The 25,333-nt window shown below is 31.7% G+C and overlaps 2 protein-coding genes across 2 annotated transcripts; both read left to right on the top strand.

The window, feature by feature from the left end:
- The first annotated feature begins 231 nt into the window (after nucleotides 1–231).
- Nucleotides 232–4,207, top strand: LOC112004848 (cytochrome P450 705A12). Its single transcript, XM_065777398.1, is given in 5 exon segments — nucleotides 232–965; nucleotides 968–1,191; nucleotides 3,366–3,584; nucleotides 3,586–3,876; nucleotides 3,879–4,207. Coding segments are annotated over 5 exon segments (1,509 nt in total). The 5' UTR covers nucleotides 232–301; the 3' UTR covers nucleotides 3,990–4,207.
- Nucleotides 4,208–4,669: 462 nt separating this feature from the next.
- On the top strand, nucleotides 4,670–14,212 carry LOC112004902 (cytochrome P450 705A5-like). Its single transcript, XM_065777368.1, has 2 exons — nucleotides 4,670–5,533; nucleotides 13,404–14,212. Exons 1-2 carry the CDS (start codon nucleotides 4,670–4,672, stop codon nucleotides 14,022–14,024), a joined length of 1,485 nt encoding a protein of 494 aa, XP_065633440.1. The 3' UTR covers nucleotides 14,025–14,212.
- Nucleotides 14,213–25,333: the final 11,121 nt, after the last annotated feature.

Raw genomic sequence — 25,333 nt, 5'->3', positions numbered from 1 at the left:
ACATCAGACTACTCCAATAAATGATTAATTTATCTTTCCAATAGTATAGAAGATTGTGATTAATTTATTGGAGGTGTCTGATGTGATTTTTTGAAACAATATCAATCATGAAAGGATTTTGAAAGTAGAACAATAATTAAGCAACAATGTCAAGAAAGTTTACCCAAAAAAAAAAAAAAAACAATGTCAAGGACTACTTCAGGATCAATTATAAAGCAACCCATAAATTGAGAGGTTATAAATAGTTTAAAGTTTAATAAGTTGATACAAACTTGTCCTTGGAGTGAATATCAGAGTAGTCATGGCCACAATGACTGATTACCAATACTACTTCCTGTGTTTCCTCCTATATTTCCTCTCAACCCTCTTACTCAAGTCCTTGTTCAAGACAAAGAACCCTTTAAACCTCCCTCCAAGCCCACCAGCCCTCCCAATCATTGGTCATCTCCACCTTCTTGGTCCACATTTATTCAAATCCCTCCACAACCTCTCCAGCAAATATGGCCCTCTCCTCTATCTCCGGTTTGGTGCTACGCGGTGCCTTGCTGTGTCAACGGCTTCCATTGCCACTGAAATATTTCAAACTAATGACGTTACATTTTCAGATCGACCACCGCTCGCTTTCAGCGATAAATTACCATTTGGAAGATATGGATTTTTCATAGCTCCATACGGTAATTACTGGAAGTTCATAAAAAAACTTTGCAATTCTGAATTGCTCAGTGCCCGTCAAGTTGAACAATCCCGTGCTGTTCGACACGAAGAACTGACTTGGTTTTTGCGAAAAGTGTTAGAGAGTGCTGAGAGAAAACAGGTCCTTGACATTGGTGCTGAGTTGATGAAGCTTACAAACAATTCTTCATGTAGGGTGATTATGAGCACGAGGTGTTCAGATGACAATGATGAAGCTGAGAGGATTAGGCAGTTGGTGAAGGAGTCCTTTGAGGTTGGTGCAAAGTTATCCTTTGGGATGTGTTGGGGCCATTGAGGTTTTTGGCTTTTTGGCTATATGGAAGGAAGGCCATAGATGTGGGCTTAAGGTACGATGAGATTTTAGAAAGGGTGTTGAAGCAGCATGAAGAGAGTCCTCAAATAGAGAATGAGGATTTAGTGGACATACTATTGAAAGTGTATCAAGATGACAAAGCTGAGTTCAAGATTAACAGAACACATCTCAAGGCTTTCTTGCTAGTAAGTCACCTTTGTTTTTGTCTGTGTTTCTCTTTTCAACTTCATTGTTGCATGACTAAAATGGGAGCATGATCCATTTCTTTTTAAACTTTGGACATTTTATAAGGGAAAGAAAAGGGATATATGACAGGCGTTTTGACTAAAGAGAAAATTACACAATGCTCTCTGGAACTTACGAGTATTTTTTGGATTAAAAAAAAAAAAAATACCCCAAATACACACACGCACACATATATATACATATAGAATAAGATTTAGGTACAATACTTAAGTGTTATTCCTTAAATTTCATTCTTAAAATTCTGTTATGTGGCTACTTAATTTAAAAAATACACTTCCATCTATAAAAATAGCACTTAAGATACTGTACATAAATTTTGTATATTATATATATATATTCAGTTTCAAAGGAACATATATATTGTAGAAAATCAATACTTAAAGTTGCATTTTTAAGGAATCAAAAGTTGTGACGTGGAAAAATGACAAAGGAGATGTAAAATTAATAAATAGTAGAGATATTTTTATCTCAATGATAGCTTATTTTATTTGAACTATTTTTATTGATAACTTACACACATGGCTATTTTACGTCCAAAACCTCATTTCTATTATCTCACTACTAAGGCGAAAGTGATATTTAACGTTCTGTTGTTTCGTTGTACAATAGTTTACATCCAAGGGCGGCTCCACAGCCAGCCCAGGGGGTTCAAATGAACCCCCTGGTTTGGCCCAAAAAAAAAATATATATATATATATATTATAGAATTTTTGTTTTTTTTTTACCCTTAAAATATAATTTTGAACACCCTGAACTTAAATTTTGTATAAACCCAATTGAAATAAACTTGAAATATGATTATATTAGTGCTATTTTCACAATATTTTACAATTAAGGTTAAGTGATAAGTTGTAATTGACTTTTTATTTAAACACATAATTGACATCATTTTTTTACGTACCTTTAACAACTTGTCATCTTGATTTTATTGCATAAATGTTTTGTCAATAGCACTACTCTTAAAATTACTCATTTGTTAAAAAATAAATAAACATTTTCTCTGAACTCTGGCTTACTTTACTGTTGATGGTAGAATGAATTTTTTTTTCTTGCACTTTACTTCTTCGTCAACAAAAAAATACACCACTTGTACAACCAACTGATTTGTATTTACATCTATTATTCTTTTTTCATTCTCTCTTCTCATTTCTATATTTTCTTTCTATCTAATCAAGTAGTTTGATAAGTGTTCTACAGTTTTTTGAGTCCAAAAAGTCTTTTAATGCTTGCTCCAATTCCAAGAGAATGACCACATGTGTGGTTAAAAAATCCATACACTTCAAAAGCAAAATCTTATATAAGTTACTATTTATTTTTCTTAGTTTAACGTTTACTCTCAGACCTACTCTTAAGTGTATTACTATTTCTTTTTATCATATATTTTATTTAATTGATATTACATATGATTATAATATATTATTATTAATTTACAAATATTATGATTAGTTATTTATTATATGCATTCTATCGTTGATTTCTTACCAATCTTTAAACTATTAATAATTTCTTTAGACTATTTTACAATATAGTTGTATTGTATACTATTTAGAATACTGTGTTAGATTATTGTATGTAAAATGACAATTGTATATACAAAAAAAAAAAAAAATTAATAATCATTTTATTTTTTACTCCCCCACACAAATCCTAGCTTAAGACACTATTGACCCCCTAAAAGAAAATCCTGGAGCCGCCACTGTTTACATCTGTTTGTTTCATTATAAAATGTTATACTGAAAATATTTTCAACATTTTATTATTTTTGTTTTATTGGAAAATTTGGTCAAACTCAAAAGCCTTTTCTGTTGACAATAAAATTATTTGCAAATAAAAATAAAACAATTAAAGATTTCCTTGGATTGAGAGTCAAACTAATCTATCTGTAAAACAAAACAAAATAGGAGAACTTCAATTATTGCTATGCTAAAATCCTCTGCAAAATTATTTGGCATCATTTTGGAATACAGTAATTACCTGTGTTGTAAACTGAAACTAAATATTAGTTAATTAATCACAATGCAATAATCTCTGCTACAATCATTACAGATATCAAATACCATTTACAACAAACTCTTTATCCATTTCATTGATTCAAATGATGCCCTTCCCCTAGGATCTATTCGTTGCGGGCACAGGTACCTCATCAGAGGCCATGCAATGGACAATAGCTGAACTCATCAATCATCCTTACGTTTTCAATAAGGTCAGAGAAGAGATCAAATTTGTAGTTGGTAGCACTAGACTTGTGGAGGAATCAGATGTACAAAGTCTCCCATACTTGCAAGCAGTTGTGAAGGAAGCATTAAGACTACACCCAACAGTGCCTGTTGTATATAAGAGAGTGCCGCGAAGCTTGTAAAATCAAAGAATTTGATATACCAGAGAAAACTATGGTGGCAATAGATGTGTATACAATAATGAGAGATGGAAAAACATGGGATTATCCAAATGATTTTCGGCCAGAGAGGTTCATGGTTTCTTCCAAAGAAAAAGAAAATGCTATGGAATATATTCCTTTTGGGGCTGGGAGGCGAGCATGCCCAGGTTCAAAGTTTGCACTCAGTTTGATACACACTACAATTGCAACAATGGTTCAATGCTTTGATTGGAAGGTTGGTGGAGAGGGGAGCACGTTAAGGCTAATATGCAAGTCGGACCAGGCATAACTATGCCCATGGCTCATCCATTTAAATGTCTTCCGGTTGTTCACTTCAATCCATTTGCTTCTTCAATGTAATTTAATAACTTTTCTTCCTCTATGTTGTTTACGGAATCTGGCTCTTTTGGGGTTATAGTTGATGGTTCTTTTTCAATTTCAATTCCATCTCTACTACAGAACCGGACATGAGAGTTTCTTCTCATCCAGCTCCTCGCGAATGAAAAATAACAATTATAACATGGTATACATGTATTTAATGAATAATATATTGAATCGTGGGAGTCTTTGAGATTTTATCTAATATCTAATCTATTAGAAATTTGTATATCTTGTTTTGATAGTTTATATATAAAAAACTAAACATGTATTCAATTTCTATTTATTTATAGTTATAGATAATTATTTGGACCACATAGGAAAGGAAAAATATAATATATAAGTTTATATGATCATGGATAGAATACTAGACTGAACTTTGGCATATGTGGACTGAGCCTTTTTGTTCAAATAATAATATTTTAATTTTTTTTATGAATGAATTTCAGTCCAAAGGAAGAGAAGGGAGGCGCAAAAACACAGGGAAAATGAACATTTACTCCTAATTTACAAACTATGTAGTAAAATACCCTGCTTTGAAATTTTTTAGTAAAATGCCCATGTTTTTTAAATTCAATTTTAATAAAATCAGTTTTGTGTAAAACTTGACATCCTCAAAATCAAGTTCTATGTATATTTTTAAATGGAACTCGATATTAGTAATGTCAATTTCACTTAAGTTTTCCAAANAGTCATTGTTCAAGAAATCTTGTAAGACAAGCACCCGTCTAAATCTCCCTCCAAGCCCTCCAGCCCTCCCAATCATTGGTCATCTCCACCTTCTTGGTCCATTCTTATACATATCCCTTCAAAACCTCTCCACCAAATATGGCCCTCTCCTCTATCTTCGCCTTGGCGCTTCCAAGTGTCTTGCAGTTTCAACAGCTTCCATGGCCACCGAAATATTTAAAACCCATGACCTTGCTTTCGCAGGTCGACCAAGTTTTGCTTTCAGTGACAAATTACCATATGGAAACTATGGATTTTTCATAGCTCCCTATGGTGATTATTGGCGGTTCATCAAAAAACTTTGCATGAATGAACTGCTCTCTACAAGACAGGTTGAAAAGTCTCATGCTGTCCGACATGAAGAAATTACCTTGTTTTTGCATAAGGTATTAGAGAGTGCCAAGAAAAAGCAGGTCCTTGACATGGGTGCTGAGCTGATGAAGCTTACAAACAATTCTACATGCAGGGCGATAATGAGCATGAGGTGTTCAGACGAAGATGGTGAAGCTGAGAGGATTAGGCAGTTGGCGAAGGAGTCCATTGAGGTTTGTGCGAAGGTATCCTTTGGGGATGTGTTGGGGCCATTGAGGATTTTGGCTTTTTGGCTATATGGAAGGAAGGTCATAGATGTGTCCTTGAGGTATGATGAGATTTTAGAAAGGGTGTTAAAGCAGCATGAAAATAGTGGGGAGCTCAAGAGAGACAATGAGGATTTAATGGATATACTACTGAAGGTCTATCAAGATGACAAAGCTGAATTCAAGATTAACAGAACACATCTCAAAGCTTTCTTGCTAGTAAGTCGCGGCTGTTTTTGTGTGTGCTTCTTTATTCCAATGTCATTTAGCATGTGTTTTTATTTTAAAACCTCATTATCCCTCTCCCTAATTTCTCACTTGGTTTTTACATACAATAGGTGTTCTTTTAGGACAATAACTTTTGTGTTACAATATTTTTTTCAACTCTGACGTGGTTGACTATGAGTGGTTATGTATCCAAAAAATCTATTTCGTACTATATTGGCTGATATAGTTGGCATTTACAGTTCTAGCACATACACAAGTACAGAAACACTAGTGTTTCGTGCCAGTTCAAATACCGGTTGTACTGAACTTGTTTTGGCCGTACCGGGTTATATACCGGATTTCAGCCGGAAAATGAAAATCGACCAGTAACTAAAATTCAAACAAATATATATATATATATATAACGAAATCAAGCACATCAAAGTTGATTTTCTCATACAATGGTGAACCCAAAAGAAAATTTCTTAAATTATGCTTAGAGGTTCAAATAGGTATAAAAAATTAACGGTGCATTGCTTTCCTTTTCCTTTGTCATTGATTGACATATAAAAGTTTGATTATTTAGTCATTCTTGATTGGCATATGCATGTTAAGTAAACCGAATTTAGTTCCTTCAAATGTTCTTAGAAATTTCAAAGAATTTTGGGATTAGAAAAGATAAATTACGAAAAAACATCCCATGAACTTTATGTAGAAATAAAAATGACTTATTGATTTGAAATGATCAAATTAGTCGTTACATCACATTTCTATATCAAAGATTGTGGAGCTAGTTTGATTTTAACAGAAAAGTGTAGAGTGCTTTTGCATTTTGTCATTAAAAAAAAAAAATATTTATTTATAGTTATAGATAATTATTTGGACCACATAGGAAAGGAAAAATATAATATATAAGTTTATATGATCATGGATAGAATACTAGACTGAACTTTGGCATATGTGGACTGAGCCTTTTTGTTCAAATAATAATATTTTAATTTTTTTTATGAATGAATTTCAGTCCAAAGGAAGAGGAGGGAGGGCGCAAAAAACACAGGGAAAATGAACATTTACTCATAATTTACAAACTATGTAGTAAAATACCCCTGCTTTGAAATTTTTTAGTAAAATGCCCATGTTTTTTAAATTCAATTTTAATAAAATCAAGTTTTGTGTAAAACTTGACATCCTCAAAATCAAGTTCTATGTATATTTTTAAATGGAACTCGATATTAGTAATGTCAAATTTCACTTAAGTTTTCCAAAAAAATATAAGTGGCAAAATATGAATAGAACTAGATATTGCTAATATTGAGTTCCACCAGTAATTCGAATTTGTTAAAATTGAGTTTAAAAAACAGGAATATTTTGCAAAATAGTTTCAAAATAGGGGTATTTTATTGCATAGTTTGTAAATTAAGGCCAAATGCCCATTTTCGCCAGAAAACACAAGAAATTTATTTGGTTAATACTGTAGAAGCTGACTTTAAATCAGTGAAAGGGAAACAAATCATAAGCTAACAGAGTAAGCCTCAACATTTAACGGTCATGTGAACGCTAAATTAGGATCATGTTAGCTAGAAAAGCCCCTTATCTTCGTTAGTAATTTAATAAAGGCAACTCACTCACCTTATACATACATAACGTACACTCCTTTCTTTTTTTCTTTTCTTTTTTTGAGAATACTAAGTATTCGAGAATACACTCCTTTCTTTGGTATAACACTGAGAGATATAGTTAGAATTGATGGTGTGTTTCACGTTTGATTGTGAATGCACCAAAATTATAAGGTCATGTTGCTAGTGTTAAAAAGTATAGTGAGACTTTATTTTATTATGGTGTGGAATGCTCATGGGTAGAATACACATGCCAGTAGTGCGTTGACTAGCTTGTGTTCACAACCTCAAGGTGATCGTGAGTGTTTTTCTTAATTATATTTATGTACAGTGACTTAATAGTTGACTTATATTATGAAAATAATGTGGCTACAATTACTATTGATTGTGTATTACTATATATATCATTACTTTTGAATAATAATAAAAACCCAATTTTAGAAAGGCAAACAAGCATCATTTACTAAAAAATTATATGCATCTAAATTTGAAGTCAAGGGCACAACATGATTGTGTTATTTATATGGTGTTTTGGATCCAACTTATCACGTCCACCTTCCACGTTTTCCCTTTTTTTTTTAAGCCTGCATTTGTTGACTTTTCCACAGTGAACAGTGCACCATGCACTGTTTACAAACTCATGACAAATTCCACTTTTCAGCAACTTTTTCATTAAAAATGAGTCCCACGGCACTATTCACATATTTAAAAATTATTTTGTTACAGTGTTTTCAATTTTTAATTTTCAGTTTTAGCAAAATAAATTCTATCCAAACGGACCTTTAGTTAACTAATTAAATACTTGTCTATTTAGAAGTCTAAATCTTCTAATCAATTGTTATATAAATCTTAGAAAATTGGTATTAAATTTTTTTTATTTTGAGAAATAATTACAATATGCTGCTAACCCTGCAATTCAAACTCTTTTCCCCTTAAACTCCCAAGCACTTTATAAATGAAGAGGTGTCAATTCAGCTACAAGGCTTTTGGCAGAAAATTGGTATTAAAACTTCATTATACTTAAAATAATTAATATAAAAATATATGTGTTTATAATGTGTAAGTGTGGGTTTATTGTATTTTGTTACTTAATTGTAATGGGTTTTTGTGTGCTTTTAGAGGCATCTGTTCAATTTAGTAAATTTAAGTTCTCATTATGTTAACTTCTATCTTTATTAACTTTTAAACTTTCATTCTTACCCTTAAAACTTGTTGCTGCAATAATGAAGATGTTGACTTCAATGCAGAAAGAAATTGATAAAACGTCATTACTTAGCTTTGCTGCGATTAAATTTCTACAAGTGGAAGTTAAATAACCATGTCTATCAATTATAAAACACTTTTGAAAGGTGCACGTTAATTAATTAAATAATGTCTCAACAAATCCATGGATTAATTATTTCTCTGAGGTTATAATGTGCAAAGTTATGTTCAATGGTTGAGGGTTCAGTTTTACTTGTAAAAACTTGGTCATAGACATAGATTAGTCCAGGCCACCATGACTGATTACCAATACTACTTCTTGTGCTTCCTCCTTTGTTTCCTCTCAACAATCCTACTCAAGTCATTGTTCAAGAAATGTGACAAATTACCATATGGAAACTATGGATTTTTCATAGCTCCCTATGGTGATTATTGGCGGTTCATCTAAAAACTTTGCATGAATGAACTGCTCTCTACAAGACAGGTTGAAAAGTCTCATGCTGTCCGACATGAAGAAATTACCTTGTTTTTGCATAAGGTATTAGAGAGTGCCAAGAAAAAGCAGGTCCTTGACATGGGTGCTGAGCTGATGAAGCTTACAAACAATTCTACATGCAGGGTGATAATGAGCATGAGGTGTTCAGACGAAGATGGTGAAGCTGAGAGTATTAGGCAGTTGGTGAAGGAGTCCATTGAGATTGGTGCGAAGGTATCCTTTGGGGATGTGTTGGGGCCATTGAGGATTTTGGCTTTTTGGCTATATGGAAGGAAGGTCATAGATGTGTCCTTGAGGTATGATGAGATTTTAGAAAGGGTGTTAAAGCAGCATGAAAATAGTGGGGAGCTCAAGAGAGACAATGAGGATTTAATGGATATACTACTGAAGGTCTATCAAGTTGACAAAGCTGAATTCAAGATTAACAGAACACATCTCAAAGCTTTCTTGCTAGTAAGTCCCGGCTGTTTTTGTGTGTGCTTCTTTATTCCAATGTCATTTAGCATGTGTTTTTATTTTAAAACATCATTATCCCTCTCCCTAATTTCTCACTTGGTTTTTACATACAATAGGTGTTCTTTTAGGACAGTAACTTTTGTGTTACAATATTTTTTTCAACTTTGATGTGGTTGACTATGAGTGGCTATGTATCAAAAAAGTCTATTTCGTACTATATTGGCTGATATAGTTAGCATTTACAGTTCTAGCACATACACGGGTACAAAAACACTAGTGTTTCGTGCCAGTTCAAATTCCGGTTGTACTAGACTTGTTTTGGCCGTACCGGATTATATACCGGATTTCGGCCGGAAAATGAAACTCGACCAGTAACTAAAATTCAAACAAATATATATATATATATATATATAAAACGAAAAAGAAAATAACAAATAACTCACACATCCTCGTCATCACTAATTTTCTAGCACTGGTCCATTTTGCCATCGTCTTTGTCTGCTCTTCTTCTTCTTCATCTTATAGTTCTTCTCTCTAACTCTTTTTGTTTATTTATACTATTATTTAAGGAGCTTTTCCTGTTGGGGATCTTTTTTTTTTAAATGCTCTTATACCCCTATGTTTAAGTAGAGACAAAATTAAAAAACAATCTAATAAAAATACAACTTTAACTCCCACTAAAACATTGCCTAAAAAATAAAGTTACTCTTTTATTGATTTTCAAATTACTTTATTCACTTATAAATTAGATTTTCATAATATAAATTATATATAAAAAATAAAAACACAGTTTTTTATTTTTTTTTTGCTATAAAATAGAATCACTAAACCCAAAACAAATCTCATGGCCCTCGCAAAACGCGTGATACGTAGCTAGTCTCTCTTTTACTTTGTTCTTTTCTTCTTTTAAATGCAATCTGAGACTTTCTTTTGTTTCTATAAAAAGCAAAGTACATTTGTTTCGGATGGTGGTGTGCCTTGACACCCACCGACGTGAACTAATTAATAACATTTCAAATTTACAACTTCCAAAGAATTACTTTTTCTTTTTCTTTTTTTTAGAAATCAGGTTTCAAAAAGATAGTGGGAAACTTATTAATTTTTTTATATACATGTTATCTGCCAGTGCTATCTATCAAATCTACATCATCATCATCTAAGTAGATTGCATATTATTATAATTAACTAATATTTCAATTAGGGGTTAACATATTAAATGAGACATACATTTATAATTTTAAATATATTTAAGAAAGCATATATATTTTTTACTATTGAACATATAAATATTTATATTTATTAATTTATATATATATATATATATATCAAATTAGCGGTAATTCTGAAACGATACATCGGTATTGACCAGTATCGATATATTTTATTTCCCTAACTAAACCTAAATGGCCTCCGACACAGTATTGACTCCCTTGCTATGTATCACTAATGTCACATATATCCGCCACTTTGTTCTCCACCAATCACAATCAAGCACATCAAAGTTGATTTTCTCATACAACAGTCAAACCAAAAGAAAAATTCTTAAATAATGCTTAGAGTCTCAAATGGGTATACAAAATCAAGCACATCAAAGTTGATTTTCTCATACAATGGTCAACCCAAAAGAAAATATCTTAAATTATGCTTAGAGGATCAAATAGGTATAAAAAATTAACGGTGCATTGCTTTCCTTTTCCTTTGTCATTGATTGACATATAAAAGTTTGATTATTTAGTCATTCTTGATTGGCATATGCATGTTAAGTAAACCGAATTTAGTTCCTTCAAATGTTCTTAGAAATTTCAAAGAATTTTGGGATTAGAAAAGGTAAATTACGAAAAAACATCCAATGAACTTTATGTCGAAATAAAAATGACTTATTGATTTGAAATGATCAAATTAGTCGTTACATCACATTTCTATATCAAAGATTATGGAGCTAGTTTGATTTTAACAGAAAAGTGTAGAGTGCTTTTGCATTTTGTCATGAAAAAAAAAAAAAAAAAAAGTAAAGAAAAGGCTATGAGCCTTTTAGGTCCTGGATTTAACATCACTCCTCTATACATTCCGGTTTATAGGTACATAGTAGCAAAGTAAAACTAATTAACTTGCATTTTTAAGGAGTTAAAAGTTGTTACGTTAAAAAATGACAAGGGGGAGGGGAAATTTATAAATGATAGAGATTTTTATCTTAAATCAATGATAGCTAATTTGATATACATTTTTTTAATCAAAAAGTTACACAAGACCATTAATAGGTTTTACTGTTTTACAATCAAAACATCACCCTTCATCTATTTATTATGAAAATAGAAAGTGTCATTTAAGTTAGAGCTCAATGTGACTCTTGCTACAAATTCTAGTTAGTTCAACTCTCGCTTAAACAAAAAATAATCCAATTAGTATACTCTTCAGTCTTGAGTCTTGGCCTTATGATAAATGGCAACTATCATGTAGCTGAGTTCAAATCTTGTTTACACTGAAGTGAAACCAATTAGTATCATTTGATAATAAAAATACAATTATCATTGAGCGGAATGGTATTTAATTTAAACCCTATGGTATCTATTTTCAAAAAAATGTGACTTGTCAATAACACTATATCCTATTACATTTATCAACAAAAAAAAAAAATGTTACTCTTGTCATGTGACACTCTTTTGTTATTATTACTATCTTCCACGGGAGGTTTTTTCAACAAACTAATCTGCCTATATATATTATAGACTAATTCCAAACTTTTATTAAAAACATCCCCTCCTCCTTTTTCCACCTTCTTAATCTGACATCAAATATAATAGACCAACAGCACCATTATTTTGGCTTCCCCTATCCTAATGAGTGTTCGCTTATCTTTTCTTCTTTTGTTGTTTTCTTTCTTTTTTGAGAATAATGAGTGTTCACATTCATGAATTATTTATCTATAAAAAAAATGTTACTCTTGTCATGTGACACTCTTTTGTTATTATTACTATCTTCCACGGGAGGTTTTTTCAACAAACTAATCTGCCTATATATATTATAGACTAATTCCAAACTTTTATTAAAAACATCCCCTCCTCCTTTTTCCACCTTCTTAATCTGACATCAAATATAATAGACCAACAGCACCATTATTTTGGCTTCCCCTATCCTAATGAGTGTTCGCTTATCTTTTCTTCTTTTGTTGTTTTCTTTCTTTTTTGAGAATAATGAGTGTTCACATTCATGAATTATTTATCTAAAGAATATAGATACAAAGTCTTCCGTTTATTTAAAAACCTATATTGCTATATATACATTATTAGCTCATTACTTTATTGATTCTCATAAATAAATAAATAAATAAGGCTCATTACTTTATTATATAAAAAAATTCATATATTAGGAACACATATTGTTATATTCCTTTAGACAAAGTTTACTTATAAACTAGTTTGTCTGTAATGACTACAAACTCCCACCAAAAGATTAGCATAGCTATATATTTTGAAATTCTAACAATTGAATTTTATGTTTTTTATATTCTTAACATGTATATTAAATATTTTTCAAATTTTATATTATTTACTATTCGATATATAAATTTATTTTTTATGCATAATTTAATACTACAAAAATTTTAAATTTATATATTTAATTGATAACATAACTATTAATATTTGATCTTTATGAAATTTTACAATCATAGAAAGTATACATAATAAGAAAATTAAATACAATCTAATGGTGTATTTAACAAATTTACATTCAATAAAAAGATATAGGGTAAAGTCAAACTTTGTTCTACACCTTTTCCTTGTCAACCTAAACTTGATCACATTCACGGCAAATGAACTGTATATAACGGTTAGTAACAAAAATAAATTTCAAGGTCTCCTTACGTCAAACTAATTAATTATCTATTTGAAAAACAAATCAAGTGGAGAACTTCAGTTGTGATTTAAATTTTTTTTTTTTTTTTAAAGCCAGCTTGTGTAGTAAATATTAGTTAAATAATTATGAAGCAATATTCTCCACAACTTTCTTCACCCATATCAAAGACTATTTACAAATATATATATATATATATATGTATATATCTAGTGTGTCTATGTCCATTTCGTCAACTCAAGTGTTGCCCTTTCCTCAGGATCTATTCGCTGCGGGCACAAATACCTCATCAGAGGCCATGCAATGGACAATAGCTGAACTCATCAATCATCCTGATGTTTTCAATAAGGTCAGAAAAGAGATAAAAGATGCGGTCGGTAGTACTAGACTTGTGGAGGAATCAGATGTCCCAATTCTCCCTTATTTACAAGCAGTTGTGAAGGAAGCATTAAGACTACACCCACCAGTGCCTGTTATAATAAGAGAATGCCGCGAAGCTTGTAAAATCAAGGACCTTGATATACCTAAGAAAACTATGGTGGCAGTCAATGTGTATGCAATAATGAGAGACACAAAAATATGGGATTATCCAAATGATTTTCGGCCAGATAGGTTCCTTGATTCCTCTAAACAAAAAGATGGAATGGAATATATTCCTTTTGGTGCTGGAAGGCGAGCATGCCCAGGTTCAAAGTTAGCACTCAGTGTAGTACACACTACAGTTGCAGCAATGGTTCAATGTTTTGATTGGAAGGTTGATGGTAAGGGAGGCGACCATAAGGTTAATATGCAAGTTGGACCAGGCATATCTATGCCCATGGCTCAACCATTTAAATGCATTCCTGTTGTTCACTACAATCCATTTGCTTCTTCTACGTAATATTATCAACAACAAAAAAACTTGGAACATTATATTGCGCTCATCCTCTCATACCACTTGCATTGAATAAATATGTAGAATTATATATGTATTTCTGCTCTCAATAACTGCATATTACAATGTACATTACGTGGAGCGTTTCGACTTTCGAGGCACACTATGTTTAATAAAATGTTTTTATAAAAGTATGTCCAGTAGTATAAAATAAGTATTGTTTAATTGTCTTATTCTATGTATAAGACAATGAAATGAGGGTTATATATATATATATATATATAGTTTTTTTTTTATATTTATATCTTAAAATCAGACCTCAAACAGTTCACACATGGCCACAAAGAAAAACGAAAAACAATGTCAAGCAAGCTTCGACATACAATATATATTATATGGTTACAGTTTCGTATTTCATTGCATGCAGAGGACAATATACTACTTTCCTCACACTCAGCTACGGTATAATCAATACACTTTTATTAAGTGTCCCGGTTAACATGTTCTATAATATATGACATTTCTAATTTTACATTCTCATATTCAAGACAATTTTGGCTTAATAAATATAACATTATTGGGTAACAAAGACAAAAGTGAAAATGTGAATATGTAAAAGTTCAAAAAAAAAAAAAAAAGTGAAAATATTGACTTCAATGCAAGAGTTAGAAAAATCCAATTAGATCTGAAAGTTAGTACTATATTTTGTCTGTGATTCGACTTAAATTACCATCCCAAGGTAGTACTATTGGCTACTCTTTAACTCTTCCTTTGGCCCTGTTGACTTCTTATGCTATCTTACTCTTTCAATTTATTCAACGAATTTGAATAAATTGAAATAAAGACTAAAGAGGAGACTATTCATTGTCCTTCAATGATATGCTTTAGTTTAGATCTATTATTAGAAAATTCTCACGCATGTGAATATGCAAACAAGAGTTTACGTCTTTATTAAATAGTCTTTATGAAACTATTAAAACAACTTATATATTTTTTATAAAGATAAGTAGATCATTCTATTTTCATGGGGAAAAAAAAAACATTTCATATAATATATTATACCTCTTTCAAGAGAAATTACCTGTTAATCGAAATAATAAATCCATATTTCAACGCAATTGTTTCTCTCATGGTAATATATATATATATATATATATAGATGTTCATAAATTAATAACAGCCATTTGCTAAGTTTTTCATTCTTGGGTATTTTTCATAAATTACCTTTTAATGAGAAACTTATTTTATGAGATATTATTACTTTTTATTATATATAATATATAATGTATTTCAACATAATTGTTCTCTAATGATCATAAATAGTATAACTATTCAAATGACATTTTCATAGACCAATCAAATGAGAAACACATTATGCAACACTTAGATCAACTTAGTATTTTCATTAGGAAAATAACAATGGTAGCATACTCGTCGAATTAATGCTTCTAGATTTTTCATCACGTTTTTCTTATGACATTCGATGAAACAAAAAATGTATCGTACAAACAACAGTAAATGAGCATTAATATTGATGTAACAAAAGAACCTTCAACAGGTTCTGTAACTACTGATCATTAAAGATGATGAACCCAATCATCTGATATGTTACAAAAGAAATAAAGCCTAGTTAATGTCGAACTTTATTACTCATTGACCTTAAACTTCCATTAAGACAAAAACCATTACACATGGAGAAATAATTACCTGTAATTATGTACACGAAAATATTTATGTACACAACAACTATCCAAATCACCTATAAAAGGGACAATTCGTCTCACTTGCTAAGATACGTCAAAAACTACTACAAAACACTATCTATATACAAAGTATATGGGCTAATTCTGACTTTATCATCAGAGGGTTTTAAGAAAACATCTCGCTGGTGTTTTCTCTACCAAAATCTCTCTTTTATCTTGCAAGCATTTGAAAAAGGCGTTGGTTCCATTAGACGAATAACATACTGACGATTTTTGGCATCATCAACTTTGATCACATGATAAAATTTGTTAGCCTTTTAGATAAGTTTGTAACCTTTTGCAAGATTTCAAGATATTAGGGCTAGGATCTAGCATCCCCACAATATTTGGGATCTAGCTAGTATCACATCATAAAACACTCAACCATGTAGATCACGACCATCACAACCATGAGGGTGCTTTTCATCTCCCAAGTTGGTCATTAATTACCAAACAAGTGTGGCTATTGCTTGCTTTCTCACATTTTGTGTACAAAACATAATATTTCCACAGAAAGCCAATATTGTATAGACTTGAGATTAGGTTGTGTAAGTTTACAAATAATACAAAAAATATTAATTTATTAATTTATATTTATTAATAATATAAATAGTCTATTTTGTAGTATAAAATATATTTAATTTTTAACAATACAAGGTTATTGAATTTAATTTTCTAAGTTCATAAACAAAATTCAACTTATCCTATTAACTCAAATTATAATACAATTTCAACTATAATTTATTTATTAATTAGCATATATTTGTATAGGAGAATTTTTTTTTTTTTTTTTAATTTAGTGGAACTCACTTTATATGGGAAAATAATAAAATAATTAACTCGTAAACTAAGTCAAACCTACTAGACAAGAAAATAACTAAGTTTGAATATGTAATATAGCTTGGTAATTAATTAGTTTGAGCGTAGCTTGCTCATCTTCAAAATAAATTAAGTTAGATGGAACGAGTCTTAAACCTTTAATACTTCTCTCAACTTGATCAACTCGTTCAACCCTTCTCGGAGCCTTGTTAGCCAAAACCTAACAAGGCTAAACCTTGAAGAACCTTTCAATTATTTTTGTTAATTTTAATTTGTTTTGAGTGAGTTTTTGTCCAGAGGAGGGGAGGCGGCAGAAAATAACTGAAATATAATTGCTTAATAATTAATGAAGAAGCTGACTTTAAATCAGTGACGTTGTATAGTTAAATGTGGATATGAATGGGAAACAAATCTTTTAGCTAACAGAGGAAGCCTCAATATTTAATGATCATGTGGACGCTAAATTAGGATCATGTAAGCTAGAAATGTCCCATAATCTCCTCTAATGATCTACTTGTCCCTTATCTTCCCTAGTAATTTAAAAGGCAGCTCACTCACCTTATATATACTTAACGTACAGTCCTCCTTTCTTTGGTATAATACTGAGAGTCTGAGACTGATTTGAGGGTTTGTTTCACGTTTGACTGTGAATGCTGCTGTTGAAATGTGTGAGTCTTTATTTATTTAGGGTATGGAATGTGTGTTTTCAAAAAGATTAAATATTTCTACCAAAAAAAAAAAAAAGAAGATTAAAATACACATGCCAGTAGTGCTTCACAACCTCAAGGTGATAGTGTGTTTTTCTTAATATTTGTCAGTGCAAACACAATAATAATGAAAATAATACAAAATGAAACTAAATAACACTTTTGAATAATATTAATTTGAAGAGAAAAAAATACACAACTCTATTTGGACTGAAGCGCGACATTGCTCTCTTTAAGGAGATTCAAGCCCTTGGTTGACTAAGTTTTGTAACTGGTACAGACCTTCTCTGACTTATCTCTTTCAAGATACAACAGCCCAACAAATGTCATATGGCTAGAACAACCTTTGCACGAAGCAAAAGAGTCAACACCATACCAAAAGTTGTACCAGTTGGCCAACGGTATGATATATTTTGGATACCAGTCAATAACGATGTATCGTTTCGGATTTATCGCTATTATTTTATATATATCTATATATATAGACATACTTATTATTTATTTAGAATTATTTATAAATTTATATAAGAATCCTTAAATTTATAATTGCATATTTCTCTAAATTAATTGCTTATTTTTAATATGATTATTTCTTGCTCAAATATCAACCCATTACTATAATCTAACATACTAGATTGTAATAATAATAAAAAGTTGCTTTCAAAATATATATATATATAATGTTAAAAAGATGATATTAATTATTAAAAAAAAAATTGAAGAACCTTTCAATTATTTTTGTTAATTTTAATTTGTTTTGAGTGAGTTTTTGTCCAGAGGAGGGGAGGCGGCAGAAAATAACTGAAATATAATTGCTTAATAATTAATGAAGAAGCTGACTTTAAATCAGTGACGTTGTATAGTTAAATGTGGATATGAATGGGAAACAAATCTTTTAGCTAACAGAGGAAGCCTCAATATTTAATGATCATGTGGACGCTAAATTAGGATCATGTAAGCTAGAAATGTCCCATAATCTCCTCTAATGATCTACTTGTCCCTTATCTTCGCTAGTAATATAAAAGGCAGCTCACTCACCTTATATATACTTAACTTACAGTCCTCCTTTCTTTGGTATAATACTGAGAGTCTGAGACTGATTTGAGGGTTTGTTTCACGTTTGACTGTGAATGCTGCTGTTGAAATGTGTGAGTCTTTATTTATTTAGGGTATGGAATGTGTGTTTTCAAAAAGATTAAATATTTCTACCAAAAAAAAAAAAAAGAAGATTAAAATACACATGCCAGTAGTGCTTCACAACCTCAAGGTGATAGTGTGTTTTTCTTAATATTTGTCAGTGCAAACACAATAATAATGAAAATAATACAAAATGAAACTAAATAACACTTTTGAATAATATTAATTTGAAGAGAAAAAAATACACAACTCTATTTGGACTGAAGCGCGGCATTGCCCTCTTTAAGGAGATTCAAGCTCTTGGTTGGCTAAGTTTTGTAACTGGTACAGACCTTCTCTGACTTATCTCTCTCAGGATACAACAGCCCAACAAATGTCATATGGCTAGAACAACCTCTGCACAAAGCAAAAGAGTCAACACCGTACCAAAGGTTGTACCAGTTGGCCAACGGTATGATATATTTTGGATACCAGTCAATACCGATGTATCGTTTCGGATTTATCGCTATTATTTTATATATATCTATATATATAGACATACTTATTATTTATTTAGAATTATTTATAAATTTATATAAGAATCCTTAAATTTATAATTGCATATTTCTCTAAATTAATTGCTTATTTTTAATATGATTATTTCTTGCTCAAATATCAACCCATTACTATAATCTAACATACTAGATTGTAATAATAATAAAAAGTTGCTTTCAAAATATATATATATATAATGTTAAAAAGATGATATTAATTATTAAAAAAAAAACATAAAATTGCTTATCAAATGTGAGTGGCAGCCAGCCTAAAAGTCAAGTATATTTGAAGTTGTTTAGCAAAAAAAAAAAAAGTATATTTGAAGTTTGAACTCATTAGAGTTCATGTGGGGTGTCAGAACCCCCACAAAACAATTAAATAAGAGCCACACAAACAACTAAAAGTCACACAAAACAATTAAACAAGAGCCATACACAACTAAAGCAGAAGGCATAAGAAGAGAGGTTCGGTCAAAACTGAAGAAGACGAAGAAGAAGAAGAAGATGAAGAAGAAAAAAGAAAAGCGGCTAGATAAAACAAAAGGAGGAAGGCTAGGGAATGACTGACAACATTGGATAACAACAAGTGCGGACGGCATCTTGAGCTTTCTGCTACTAATTTTTTCCATTTTCTTCAAGTTTTTAGTACCGCTCGGTTTCCATTTTTCGGCCGAGATGTCCAATATTTGGTGGTACATCCGGTATAGTCTAGTAAGAACGGGTATTTTTAGTAGTACGAATCATGGGTATTTCTGTACTGGTTCACCTGCCGGTACGATAAATTCTGGCCATACCGGCTGGTACGGTACGGAATTGACTCCATTAGCACTGTCAGGAATTTAGACCCCTTAAACACACAGATTGCGTAGCCTAGATTAATTAGCCAAGTTGTTACTTAGTCAAATTAAGCAATTCTAGGTTAAAACAATCCAAACAATCATATCAAGAATATAAAGCAGCGGAATAATAAATAACACAAGATATGATCACCCAGGAAACCACACGGTAAAAACCTGGGGAGGATTTGACCCACCGATCCTCAAGGCTAACCTGAATTCACTATGAAAGAATTGAAGTTCGTACAAAAGGACTACAAGCTCCCCGCTCGACTTCCTAATGCTACCCACCAGTAGAACTTCCTGACACGACCACGCGCAGGCTCCGAATCCACGGACTACTTCTTTCTTGAATTCCTCAATCAGCTACAAGCTCCCCGCTTGCTTTTCTTTTAATTTCCAATGGTTGCAACAGTAATGATCTTCAAGATGTTGAAATAATCTCCACCATGAAAACCCTAAGTTTTGTGTAAAGGAAAGCTCCTCAAAGATCTCACACGAGATTCACACAAAACAGCAATGTATGAGCAACAATACAATATGGACAACCTTCAAAAACGTGGCTAGGGTTTTGTTTATATACCTAGGGTAAAAACATAAAACCCTAAACGTTTAATGAAGTAGGGCTGAGTTGGAAATTCTGCAGAAAATTCAACCTGTGCGAATTTCGATCGATCGAGTCTATTCTTCGATCGATCGAGCCAGGCCGAGAGTCCCAAGTACTTCTGCAGCCACTCGATTCCAACTTTACAATATTTAACCAACTTTGAGCAAGTCTAAATAAGACAAAATACAATGTTTTGATCATGGTTTGCCAACATTACAAATTAGAGTTCTAAATACATAAAATCCTAAGACCTTAGAACCTAACATCTTATTTCTTGACTCTTCTTCTTATTAATTTTGTACCTTACTATTACATTTTCACCAACATTTTCTTCTCGATTTTACCTTTTCGTTTCTCCACTATTCTTAACATTAATGTCACTTTTCTTTTATCTCTTCATCTTCTTTTTATTTTACCCATCCTCCTACTATAAATTTCTTATTCTCCCTCATTCTATACATATTTTCTCATACAAAAAATGCTATTACTCTCTCTTTCTCTCTCATATGTTTTTTTTTTCTTTTTTTTTTGGTGGATTTTTTATTTTTTGTATCTCTACTTTATGCTGATGAACTTTTGTGTTCTTTAGAATAATTCTACTTTAGGTTGATGCAATTTAGTTTTGTGTTTTTAAGTTGTTATCTTTTTATTTTATTTTATATTGTTAAATGTCATCCGCAATTGTATTATAAAAATAGTATATAAGAATATAATTTTATTTTATTACATAGCATGATTTGGATAATTTGGTGTAACTATACTCGCATTTTGGGTTTTGCTCATCATCTTTCGGTTTTTATCTTTCTATTTTCTCACTTACATTAATGGGCCATTAATTTAAATTATTTTGTATATTATCTCAAATTTGATAGTGTTAATGGAACTTCATTAGTTTATTATGTTTAGATTAGAATTGTATGGGCATTGAAAGTGTCATACACCATGTTTTTTTGCTGGAAAACACTGTGGCAGTATTGTAAATGTACTAAATTCGAATACATGGGTGCCCTTTTTGAGGTTTCCTTTTCCTCAAGGTGGAGTACAATGGACCAAAGTGCTTGCATATGTTGGAAGTTTCTCTCATTAAGCCTATGTTTAGCATCTTAATTTAAGATGGTTCTTATATGAAATATTTCTGCTATTATGATATGCCATGTGTGATTCTCTAACTTTCCAATAAGCAAAGCTTTAAATGAATGTACATCCATTTAAATTTAAAATTTTAATGATTTATTTAATTTTTATTATTTATTTCTATTCAACAATAAATAATTTTATAAACTTAAATTTAATGGGAACCACTTAGATTTAGGCGTGTAAATGCCAAGCTAACTCTGTAAATACCAAGAAAGATATCTAATAGCCAATGTCTAAAAGTCACAAGAGCAAAAAGGTGTTGGCTGATGCTCTAATGTCAAGAAAGCAAACTAACATGTAAATTCAAGTGGTAATTTTAGAGAGAGAGTAAAATAACTTCTTTTTTGTGTGTGAGAAAACTATGCATAGAATGGAATAGAGAATGATAAATTCATAGTAAGAGGATGAGAATAAGAAGAACTAAAATAAAGGAAGATAAATGGATAGAGGAATGGTAATATTAAGGTTGAGATTAGTAGTGGGGAGATGAAAATGTAAAATGTAGGGAGAAATTAAAGTTAGAGAAAGTGTAACAATAAGTTGAGAAATTAATAATATAAAAAAGAGTTAAAAGGAAGAGAGAGAAAATATTTTGATTGTTAAATAATGAAATTTTTAATTTTCCCTCTCTCTCTCTCTCTCTCTCTCTCTCTCTCTCTCTCATTTTGATTATCATAATAATCTCCTTTAAAAGAATAAGAAATTTGAATAATGTATTTGAAACTTAAAGGATTTAGTTGTAAAAAAAAATGAAAAACATATAATGTACCATAACATAATTTAGAAAAATATGAACTACCTCTAAAAGGAATAATATTAATCAATCACACCAAAAACATTAAAATGGTATATTTGTCGAGATGGATAGATAGAAAATAATTTTAGAAATTGTGTAATTTATAGGAAGAACAAATTAACTTCCACAAAATTTAAAGAATAATTTATACATTATACCACAATTACAAAATAATTATTTATTCCCTCGCATTAAATAAGTCTATGACTAGTATTATGTAAAGATGAAAGAATTCCATATATCATTGATGCCACCAATGCAGGGGGTGAAGTCTTCTCAGCCAAAGCCTGGGACCGTTTCAACATGCAAAGTTATTTCTAGATGCAGATGAGTTTATAAATAAAAACAACAACAAAGTTTTAAGTCCCAAAATTTAACGTGTACTATGAATCCTCTACAGATTAGATCGAGTCTATTACATGAACTCTTTTCCTCCATTCTATCATTATTTGAAAATAAATCCCTCGTTAAAAACCTTGTCCACTTTCTAAACTTCATCACAGACAAAACTTGACTTCAAATCCCTCACTTATTGTTTTTTTTTTTTTCTTTTTCCCCAAAACAAATTTCCCATGCAATCATTATTCTGGTCCACTTTTCTAAAGCAATTTAGGTACTCTAGAACTTTAGCTTGGGTTGTATTTGGTGACCATCGGTTTCTTGGTACTGTCACGGATTAATGTAGATGTTGGCTAAGTGATGAAGATCCTTCTATTCCTTAAAAAAAGAGATCAAAGGTAGTTTAAAATTATGCATAAAATATAAGCTTATAGATTATATAGTAAATAATATTCAATTAATACAAAATTTGATGTGTATAAGAGTGTAAAGAACATGTAATTCAATAGTTAGATTATTAAAATATGTAGTAATATTTATTTTATTGAGTAAGGTTACAACCTAAATACTACAACCAATTTTATAGCTAAACTTTGGCTTATCCTTAAAATCATGTAAAATTGTAAATATTCATGAAGCCTTTCATATCTAAATGATGAAGATCCTTCTACTCCTTAAAAAAAGAGATCAAAACTTTGGAGTGTGTTTGTGTATGTAAAGATCTTTTTGCCACATGAATCATAATTCATTATTCTTACGAATTATATCCCCATGAATTCGACGACAACTGATGCTCTAATTTGGGCAGGGAGTAAGAGTGGCCAATTCAAAGTCAAGAGTGCCTATCATCTATATAGATGGCAAATTGGCGCTGAAATACAATGATGCATTTAGAAAGAATTTGTGGCGTCTGTTGAATATCTACCTACCAAAATCTACCAATATCTACCTACAAGGAAGATATGAACAAAGCTTTGATTTTGTAGATTGTAGTTTTGACTCTTTTTGCATCTGTCTGTAGAAGGGGTTTTCCCTTTCCTGTGCAGCAAATCTGACTCAGTTACAAGATAACTCAAAATGCAAGTTGTTCTATTTAGGGTTGCTTATAACCAAAACAAGCCTACATTTACTTATCACTAAGGTGCAACAAAAAAGAAGGTCCAAATTAAATTACTAGTTAAGACACATAAAGAGAAAACCTAGATAGGACTAGAAAGTGAGCAACTAATGAATGTCAACCAGAATTTTAAAACTTGTGTGCCTGCACCAAGTTACCCGACCAATCAGCTAAATAATCAATTAGGTTGAACCAAACGTGCACACGAATTTCCTGCTTCTACATGGTTTGTAGACAACTTTACAGCCAATTTTTGAAGAGGCAGATCCCAAACTCTAATTTACTGACACATTGCTTGTGCAGTAGACAATTATCATCGCATCAGGGTTTGACCTCTCTAACTCCATAATCAACAGGGATACAGAACAATTCGAGCAAAATTACGACTAATCAAATTCTTGGAGTCTCCCATCTTTTTTCAGAAATTTTGGAGTGATATTGGCGACGATGTGGTTCGGGCAGTGTTATTTTGCCTAAACTCTGGCAGCCTCTTTTCAGGTCTGAATCATACTTTTATTTCTCTTATTCCTAAAGTTAAAAACCCTGAATATGTCTCTGAATTTCGGCCCATTGCTCTCTGTAATATTTTATATAAGCTTGTATCAAAAGTGTTGGCAAATAGGTTGAAAAAAGTCTTACCTCATATCATCTTAGAATCTCAAAGTGTTTTTCAATCTGATAAGGCTATCTCTGATAATATCCTAGTGGCTTTTGAGACTCTCCACCATATGAAGCGAAAGAACGGGGGTAAGGTGAGTCACTTAGCTCTGAAGTTGGACATGAGTAAAACTTACGATAGATTGGATTGGGTGTTTCTCAAAAAGGTGTTGGAGAAAATGGGTTTTCATGGGAGGTGGGTCGGATGGATTATGGAGTGCGTTACATCTGTGACCTACTCGGTTCTGATAAATGGCGAGCCTTCGGAACCTTTTTCCCCAACTAGAGGCATTCGCCAAGGGGATCCCCTCTCCCCCTACCTTTTCCTTCTTTGTTCGGAAGGTTTTGTTGGCTTGCTTGAGCAGGTAGTGGCTGCAAAGTCCCTTGAGGGTTTCTCTCTCTGTAAGTATGGGCCGAAAATTTCCCACCTTTTGTTTGCCGATGATAGTCTCCTCTTTTGTCGTGCTATAGTGGCTGACGTTTCAAAAATTCTAGAGATCCTAGGGAAGTATGAGAGAGCTTCGGGGCAGAAAATAAATGCAAACAAAACCACTATTTTCTTTGGTGGTAATGTGACGGAGTCAGCAAAGTTACAAGTACAAAGTCTCTTGGGGGTTCCGGAAGTAAGGGAGTATGAGAAATACTTGGGTTTGCCGGCGGTTGTGGGAAGACACAAAAAGGCGAGTTTTAATTATATAAAGGATCGTGTTTGGGGAAAATTGCAGGGTTGGAAGGAAAAACTTTTATCCCAAGCCGGTAAGGAGGTTTTGCTTAAAGCCGTGGTCCAAGCTATTCCGACTTTTGCTATGAGTTGTTTTCGCCTCCCGGTTGGTCTTTGTCAAGATATTGAGATGCTTGTCCGTAAGTTTTGGTGGGGTCAAAGGGGGG

Source organism: Quercus suber, unplaced genomic scaffold (assembly GCF_002906115.3).
Source record: "Quercus suber isolate HL8 unplaced genomic scaffold, Cork oak 2.0 scaffold_154, whole genome shotgun sequence".
NCBI classification, from domain to species: Eukaryota; Viridiplantae; Streptophyta; class Magnoliopsida; order Fagales; family Fagaceae; genus Quercus; species Quercus suber.
This window is presented reverse-complemented; position numbering and strand designations above follow the sequence as displayed.